The 10,035-nt window shown below is 33.8% G+C and overlaps 1 protein-coding gene across 1 annotated transcript in view; it reads left to right on the top strand.

The window, feature by feature from the left end:
• LOC109828963 (DNA-3-methyladenine glycosylase 1-like) overlaps positions 225–10,035 on the top strand; it is a 10,686-nt gene continuing 875 nt past the window's right edge. Inside the window, exon 1 of the mRNA XM_020395982.1 lies at positions 225–803. Coding sequence (XP_020251571.1) covers positions 468–803 — 336 coding nt within the window. The 5' untranslated portion in view covers positions 225–467. The remainder of the gene's footprint in view (positions 804–10,035) is intronic.

The raw sequence follows: 10,035 nt of genomic DNA, 5'->3' as shown, positions 1-10,035 counted from the left end.
CAAGGATCCTGCCTCAGGCCGCCCGAAACGCCGCCAAAAGATCGCAGCTCTCCCCGATACCAAAGTGCTCGCCGCGCCGGCGCGCCGATCAGGGTCATCCCCGCCGCCTCTCCCGCCGCCGGCGAGTCGGACGGCCGGCTCTCCTCCTCCTCCGCCACCGACCCCCCGCCATCGCGGCGTCATGACGCCACCCGAACCCCACCAGTTCCACTCCTTCTCCCCTTACAAACCCTAACCCGCTCCATCATCAACCAGCAGCTTCGCCTTCAAGGCCGCCGCACCACCCTACTCCCGCTTCGTCACCCTCTGCGGCGGCGCACGAGCATCGATCCGTCACCCCCGCCGCGTCCTCTCCCCTCCCCGCGACCTCGCGCCACATTGGAATCTCGTCTCGGAAAGCCAATTACCTCCGAGATCTTGCGAAGAAGTTTCACACTGGGGTTTTATCTAATGATTTGATATTGAATATGGATGATAAGTCGGTGATATCCATGTTGACAATGGTGGAGGGGATTGGGGCGTGGTCGGTGCACATGTTCTTGATATTCTCGCTTCATCGGCCGGACGTGTTGCCGGTGGGGGACGGGGGAGTGCAGATGCTGTATGGGTTGGAGGAGGTGCCCAGGCCGTCGCAGATGGAGAAGATTTGTGAGCGGTGGAGGCCGTATCGGTCGGTGGGGAGTTGGTATATGTGGAGGCTGAGCGAGGGGAAGGCGGTGAGCGGAGGGAATAATGGAGGAGGAGCGGTTTCCGGAGTAGGAGAGATTGGGCATCATCAGGCTTTGCTTCTGGATAATGTTCAGGTCTTTTTCAAGCTCTTTCTTTCTTCATATGTTGACCGAAGATTGTGTCCTTGCTTGTGTTATGCTGTGCTTTTCCTATGCAATTGAGTTTATGGATTGATAAGAATGGATTTTTGGGTAGTTGTGGAAGAAATGTGAGTGTTGTTCACTCTTGAGGGAGAATATATTAGAGCCTAAACCTTAGTTAAATTGTTGTAATGCCTGATGTTTTTCTTTCTTGTACGAAATTGATTGGGTGATTATCGATGAACTAGGAAATTAGGAATTGGGAACAGTATCATGTAGGTATTCATCAAATCTTTACGTTGACCAATATTGGATCTTTGTCTACGTTTCCTTGTTTTCTTGATGGCAATGGGCTTTTGGTAGTAATGGAAGGAATATGGTAACTATGTTCTCTTATGTGGGGAGAAATAGAATATTGTAGATTAATCACTAGGTTTGTTTGTATGCCATCAAGTTGTTTGGATTATTTATGAAACTATGTTGTAGGTTTTCTTTTGGATCATGAGACCATGATGGTGTTATTGTTTTACTCACCCATACTTTGAGTAGTGTGGTTCTAAGAGTGGGTGTTACTAGAGATGATGTCTAGTGTTGTGCTAAAGCATCCAACGCATGATTGTTGAAAAGGTTCGGGGCTTGACGATATATTATAGAATCTAGATGAATATGCTTAGGGATGGAGATGAGCTTAATTTGACATAAACTTAGTTGCCAGAACCTTTAGGAATTTCTTTCTCATGCATCAAAACTAATACCGTCAAATGACTAATACCTAGATTAAAAAAAAATCTCTAATTGTCCAGGATAGGTTTGGCTCAAACCTAAGGTCTGTAAGTTATTTGTTGCAAAATATGTGATATTTTAATCTCACATCGTGTCTACTCTTATAGGAAAAAAAATCGTGAAGTTGACATTTAAAGCACCATTGAAGTGCTCATACTAATAGGAATCACAAAGATATCAATAAAATAGCCCCAATCTTGTTAGTGTCTATCATATAAGAATTTTTGTATAACGTATGAAAAGTAATAAAAAAAATCTAGCATAACAAATAGTCAAGGAAATTATCTATTATATTAACTAGTTTCACACCAGTGCGATGCACAAACTTCTTTAGTATTAGGCTTGTAATATTCCAAAAAAGTTTGATATCGTAATTGTTCAGAAACTTTTAACAAAGCCAAATAAGATAATTTATCATTTTGTATACATTGTGTAAGTCAGAAAGGATGTTACTTAAACTGATACAGGTTTCATTTGCTAGTGGTCAATTTGAAAACTTATACTCCCAATTATTTAAGTATATGTATTTATATCTTTATAATCAAATAGTCGACTGCCTCAAATTTATATGTTTAATATTATAACATGGTGCAAAACCAAATCATGAGTACGCAATATCAAGTTTTCGTTCACTCAAATGATATATCTAGCACGTAGAACTACCTATCAAATATACAGATGAAGCATACAGATGCATAAGAAATAAGTTCATTGATAACAAATACCTGCCATAATCACATTAAGTATATAGATTTGTAAATGTAAAATTACTCAAAGATATAATTAAGCCGTACGAACTTTTAATTAATAGTTTCTTTTAGAGTGACACTACTAGAACTGGGAACTGAAATCAACTAACTCAATAGAGCTCCCCTATCGTATATAAGAACATTTGAAATGATCCAGTCATCATTCAGAATAATGCCATGAGGTAAATAGAATGAATTAAGTTAGACTGACATTTCATCAACCATATCCTCCCGGCATTAGCTTGAAAAGGTTGCTCTTGTTTGTAATTTTTTAGACTTGGTTAGGATTCATTCAATAACTAGCCACCTAACTCGAATAAATCCAAGTCACCATGTCTGTCTTCACACACACATCTTCTTTTTAGTCTACTGGAAGTCGGCCTAAATATGACAATTGTTTAGATTAGAAATGTCAACTTTAGAAAAATTGTAAAAGCTAGCACTAAGTATCTAACCTAAAAGAAATATAACTCTTAACAAATGATGTTAAGGAAAAAATATATAAGTTAAAGAAATATAAACTCTTAACAACTAATGCTTGAAAATCAAAATCAAAGTTAACCATATGAACTAATGTAGATCAAAATAATGACTAATATCTATAAAAATATCTACAAATTCAAGTCTCAATCATATGTTAGTAGTACACAACTAATTTATGATCTGAAAATATGAGAATAAATTTTGTGAACAAGCATTAGTTATTATACCAGCCTTGACTTGTTTCTAGAGTTTATTAAAGTGAAAACCAAAGATAAGTAATTTACTAATTACTTTCTGGAATTTATTAAAATGAGAATTTGGAAAATGGAACTGATACAAAAACTTTAAGCTTAAATATATTCCACATTAGCTTTTGGGGGGCTAATAGTTTAGTGCAACGGGAAAGCATTAGCGAAGGATATAATGCAAATTCATTCTTTTTTGTTTTTTATTGTCTGATAGTTTAAAAGCATGTTTAGTAAATAAACCTTATAAAAGGAAAGGTGTAACTCTTTTACTAGATCAAAATTATTTTTCAAAAAGAAAATGAAAATCATATATTGTAAAGAGAAGGAAATCATCTTGTCCTTGTCTTATGACTATTTTAAGGGTCTATAAAGAGCATACATTAGAATATAATTTTAGCAAAATTTTCTAGGAAATTTACAGTGTTTTTGCGTACATATTCCAAAAAAAAGCTCTCAAATATTTAAGCCTACAAAAAGTTGCATTATTTAATGAAAACAAAGAAGATGACAAAAACTGCATAAATTCAAATCATATTGATGATAATATACTTAGCTTAAATTGAATAAATATAGAAAATAATCCCAACCTATAGATTGAAATTCATGAATTACATGAATTCCAGAATTATGATAATATACTGGAGTTGCAATTTAATAATAAATCATACGAAAAATCATCATTCCAAGACTAACACATATATATCTAATTAAGTATAAAGTGAAGAAAAATATTGTTTAAAAAATACATTCAACTAGGATAATATACTGCCAACTGCCAACTGGCAAGTGCTCAACGTAACACCTAATGCTGATAGGGTTATATTTATCACTTGATAAGTCACAATTTGCTTTGTCATAATTGTTGTGATAACCTCCATCTCCATGCTTGTAAATGATGAGCATCCAATATATCACAAAACGCTTGCTAAGATTTAGAACTTCATTTTTTCACATGATTACTCAATATCAGGTTTTATTGATTTCATCATAATATGTATGTCAACTATGATAAAACAATAATAATTTCCTCCTATCTTATACTAAAAGTTTTTCGCTAAAATAGGAGATCAACCAGAGAACATATTATGTCGTTGAAATTGTTGAAAGAAGAAACTTGTTTTGAGTAAAAAATCATGAGTTGTTGAGTGCAAATAAGATTTTATTCTAAATATTATTTGGTAGATATGGAGAACATGATCGATTTGGTGATTCTGATTCTTGAAGAATATTGTTGTGCATGTGTCAACTTAAGTGAATAGTTCACCAGAGCAATTTTGAAGATAAGAGAACTCATGTTAATTGAGGGTGGAAAATAGAAATGAGAAAGGAAAATTAGTGCAACTATAATCTGAAAAGAAGTAAATTCTTGGCTTAGCTAAGTTTACATAAGTTACAAAGTTCATAAATTTACATGAGTTACAAAGTTTATAAATTACATAAGTTCTAGAAGTATTATTGCCAATCAAAATGTATAATATTTTGAAGCTAAAATTGAATAATAACTAATACAATATGGAAAGTCATCATTCCAAGATTAAGGATGCACCCCTGTTTTAAATTATTCAGTTCACAAACAATAATAGGCTTGAAATAGATAAAATTCATAAATCAATTAATTAATAATATAACTGACCGAGCTTAAATCAAGGAAAGGATGCTACAATCAACTTAGAGCTAAAGTTTTGGGGGCGGGGGTGGGGGCTTTAACTTTTTGTGACAAATAATTAGGCTCGGAGTTCTCTCAATTGAGGAGGGCTCTGATTAGATTGTTAAGATTCTTTTGATAAAAAATATAAACATAGAATTAGATTAAATAGTCAACCCTAAAACAATAAAAAAGAAGTTGTTATTCTCAACTTAGTCTCTTATAATGTTGCATAGAACACGGAGGATAGTGGCATTAACATCCTAGTTCTTGACGGATGAGGCGTCGAGACAAAGACGATGGACGGAGACAGCAACGAAGATGTGTCATTTGACTGGACGAAGTTAATGCCAAGAGATGAGAGAATAGTGCAGAGCTGGAGTGGAGGAGAAAGGCGATGACAGTGATGGTGAAGAAATATTATTGCTTTGAGAAGAATTTGAATGTAGAATTAAAATTTAGAGAGGGAGACTAATCAGAGAGAAGGTGATATCACACTTTGGGAATGATATAATGTTAAAAAGCTAGTTGATCAGGGTGTCGAGAGAGAATAGTTTTCTCTTTTGAAAATTGGAAGGGCAGTCCATTGCCCGAGAAAAGGGGAAATGTTGTGCAAAGAAGATTTTGATAGCACATCGGAAAGGGGAGAGAATAGTCTGGGGGGGGAGAAAATTGTTTTTTGATTTTTTTTATCTTGGGAATTAGTTTATATATTATCAAAATTGTTTACTTAGAAAAGTTATTAATTAATAAAAAATGACACGTCTCCAGTTTAAGAAAATGATGCTAAGTGTCGGCTACAAGTGGAAGAATCTTGAGGTTAGTATATAGATTGAAAGATTGGGTTCTTTTCAAGTCTCATGGAATGAATCTATGAAGAAAAAGTAATGAGGATAAAACTAGAAAACATATTTCGAAGGAAAAAGTGTTAAATGTCAGCACATGTTTTATATTCACTCTCTAATACGAATTTCACTACCATTTAAAATTCTGAATGGTTACTGCTTGATATATTACATAGGGTAGATGAACACTTAAACTTTAATGATAATATGAATGTTTACTTCATAATAGAATCCATGCTACATAGAAATATTTATTATATATTTTATGTAGACTATAAACAACAAAAATAATAGTAACTTCTACTACATGTATTTTTCCTTCAAGATTTCTCACTAGAAAGCACAAATGTTTGTTGAAGTAAACTAGGCCCCTTTAACCGTTTGATTATCAATTTTGAGATAGCCTTGCGTTTTTCCCAACATTCCCAATGCATGCCAGTTGATTAATGGGGAGATAGTAGGTTAATAAAAAGAGATGAAAAAAGTTTTAAGGTCTCTGAGATGAAACGAAGTCTGTATCGTGATGCTATGCTCATTTATCTGATGCAAGAAAATTCTTCCCTAGTAGCGATATTTCTTCTAGACATATGGCGAAAAGGAAAGAAGTAAAAGCAAATGCATATCTTGCATATACCTAAAAGAAGTAAAAATCTACAATACTGCAAAGGCTACATCAAACAGCATAACTTATTTACTTGGTTTATTTATGTTATCCTCTTATTTGTTTGCTTGATGTTACTACATTCCTTTGCTACTATGTCTGTTTCATCAGCTTATAATTCTTGTATAACCATTTTTTTTAATTTTCCCTACTAGTCTCTGCTGCACGTGATGCATGCATGACACATTACACATTTGTCCGTAAAAAAGTTACTAATATAAATCAGTGTTTAAAAATTTGAGCATACTCATGTACTATATTTCTTCAACTTTCATAAAATTGAAATGTTTTAATAAACTCATATCAAGCATTAGTAATCTTTAACCGTATACTATTTCAATAATATATTCACGAAGTTAAGTACACAGTTTAATGAATTATTTTCAAATTAAATAAGATTAAATCAATGAAAAGTCATAAATGAACTAAATAGTGTAGATTGAATTTAAAATAATACCAATTGTCTTAGATCTCATTGTACCATTCGATGCCATCGTCAATATACAATCAACAAATTCTTTATTAGATCACTACATCTCGATTTATCTTTCCTTATCCCTCGTATAATGTCAAACCACGTCACAACACATAACATATGAAATAGAAAGTAGTAATTACCTATCAGATTGAGATAGGAGAAAGAGCCGATTTTAATCAATTAGCATTAGCATAAAGGATTGTTTTTCTCTTTCTTGGGATTTTTAGTTAGATTTTTAACATGGTGGAATTGGAGAGGAGAGAGAAAGAGAGTGTGAGGAGAGAGAATGGAAGCGGGTTAGAGAGTGGAAGATTGTGGTTTTTTATTTCCTCAATCTAACCATTTCACATGTATTGATAGTGGGATATTGGTTTTTTGCATTTCCTAATTTTCCCCTTTAATGAGTTCAAATTTAACAGTAGATTGTAAAGGGACTTCTTGGGATTTTTTGAAATCTTGAGACACATAAGGATATAACCAAAAGTGTGGCTTTTTTTAAATATTAGTAATAGATTTACTCTGAAACATAACATGTACAGGCTTCTCAGTCTTTGCTATCTTTATGAGCCCAAGTGTCTAATGATTCACCACGACCCATTGATTTTAGGAAGCAGTATGTTATCGCTGTATATATTATATTTGATCATTAAAGGGAAAAAAACATGATACCTCACTGAAAATTTTATTTTGGCACCACTGTAGCCTTTGAAAATTACGCATCAAGTGGATATCTCCATGTTATAGTTTAGTGTAAGACACCTTGATGACCCTTATTAAGAACCTGACTTGTATGTTTTATAAGCATCTTGATTTTTGTATTTTTTTTCCTGACATTGTTCCATTTCCTCTTACATGAAGGCTCTGTTTGGCAAAACTAGTTGAAAGCTGCGAGATTATAGCTGAAAACTGTTAAGCTAACTGAAAACTGTGAAATTGTAACTGAAAGCTGATAGCTGTGTACCTAGCTGATTGACTAGAGCTGTTTGGCAAAAGTAGCTGTGCAACTAGCTTAAATTTGTTAAATGAGGGATATGCAATATTATTGATATAAAATTAGACTTATTAGGGGCAAAAACGAAAGAAAAAAATTGGCAGTTCCTTTCCAAAGACAAACACTACTTGAGGTAGCTTTCCAAAATCTACTTGCAAAAGACACAATCTCCAAAATAATCTCCTCCTATTTTTGATCACCAAACAGCTCTACTAGCTTATTGACCAAGTCAACAAGACACAATCTCTTAGATAAGACACAATCTCTTGTTGCCAAACAGTGCCGAAAACTTGGTTTCCATCTAATAACCCCCTTATTGCCTTCTCAGCCTACCTGATATATCATGTTTTTAATCTTTTTTTTATCTTTTTATGTTCTGATGAGCTACTTGACCATGGACACATAGTATCTTGCTTCGAAGTTTGATATATCACTTATAAATAAAAATAAGCAATATGAAAACCAACACCCAGTACTTTATGGATGCTTGTCATAATCTCAAAGTGGGTGTTGAACCAGTATATTCCTTTCATTTTTAACCATTTAGCAAGCATCATTATCCAGCCTGGACTTAGCTCTGCTGAATCTGTTTCCATCTCATTTTTTAATCTTTTTGTTAATAACGTGCCTTTTAAAAAAAATTATGAACTGTTTTATGTTGGGATTGATTGTTTAATACATGCAAGTTTCTTTTTGATTGTTCCCTACTAAGATGCATGGTGGTTTTGAGTTTCTAGGGGTATCGCCTTCGGAGACATTGACCGTGCAAAAGTGGGGCATTTAGTAGAGATTAAGATTGGAGGATTGGAAACATAATGATGAATACTAGATCACACTGTGCAGTAAGAGTATAATGGTAATATCACAACTGAATCCTGGGGAAATTGAAGAAGGTCGAATATACTGAGGGCAAGTTTTGACTTTTTTTTCTCTTTTCCCTTTTTTTGGCTGGAGATAGTTGCAATGACAATTTGGAAGCTGGATGATATGCTCTGTTGAGTTTGGTGTAGATGAAGACTGAATAATGGGAGTTGACAGTTTTCATTGGGGTCCAAATTTTGTCAGGTTACTATTATTATATCTAGTAGTTTAGTTATTAGGTTATTTTTATTACTTTACTGAAGCATAGGCCTGAAAGCTAAGGGTGACTAGGAGCGTCAACACAAAAAACCAACAAAATAATGAAGATAAACTGACAGAAAGCAATAGCTTCATCGAACATCTAAGGGGAGGTAACAAAATGATGAGGATAAACTGACAGAAACCAATAGCTTCATGGAATGACCAAGGGGAAGTTAAATTTGGGATAGGAGGTCCAGGATATTAAAGCACAGAAACATCATCCTGACAGGCCCCANACATGATATGGCAAGGATTCAAGTCTTGACAAAAGATTCAGTCATTCGTAACTTGTTCATTAGCATCATCTAGCAACCAGTTGGTATCAGAGTCATGGTTGTGCATATGTAATGGTATTGAGACTAAAACATTAGATACTAATTCCTATTTCATAGTCCCTACTTGAATTTTTTATCTCATTTATGCATTATTATGGTGATGCTCCAAATTGGTGACCCAGAAATTGAGGGAGAGCAGTACTAATTGATTCTGTGGATATTGCAGTGACTTATTTGATGATCTATTTTGATGTATTTTCTCTAGTATTTAGGTTTTCCTTATCATACTTAGTTATATTGATCTAGACTCGTACTGTTGGCTTTTAAGTTTAGATAATGTAGTTCGGATATTCAATTATCATATTCGTCAGTAAAAAGTGGTTGCTTTCAATTTTTATAGTAGTTATTGCATGAATATTACATGACCATACTTCTATTATAGTGTTCTTTAATTTAATATAGTTTATATATGTATACACACATATAATCAATATGAACCTGCTATTTTGTTGCCGTGGTGGTGGTGGAATTATGGGCACAGTGAACAGAAAGTATTCTGTGAAATTCGGAATTGTCATAACAGTTGTTGCTTATTATTAACCATAGGAATGCATCTCTATTAGATAAATGTTTGCGTAAATGTGATATTTTTCAAATATCTATGATGTAACATCATTATATCCATGCTTACAGTTAATTTAAAATTTTAAAAGAAGAAGAAGAAAAATATCTATGCTTTATGTCTAATCTTGATTTTACATGCTTACAGTTGTTAAGTCTAATCTTGATTTTACATGCATATCTTTTTGTTCGGATATGCTTTAGAGAAACATCATTATATCCATGCTTACAGTTAATTTAAAATTTTAAAAGAAGAAGAAAAATATCTATGCTCACACTGAATTTAAAAGAAGGGGGAAAGCATCATTATATCCATCACATCTTT

The sequence above is a fragment of the Asparagus officinalis genome, chromosome 1, assembly GCF_001876935.1.
Source record: "Asparagus officinalis chromosome 1, Aspof.V1, whole genome shotgun sequence".
NCBI classification, from domain to species: Eukaryota; Viridiplantae; Streptophyta; class Magnoliopsida; order Asparagales; family Asparagaceae; genus Asparagus; species Asparagus officinalis.
Note: the sequence above shows the minus strand (reverse complement) of the source record. Positions and strands in the feature narration are given on the sequence as shown.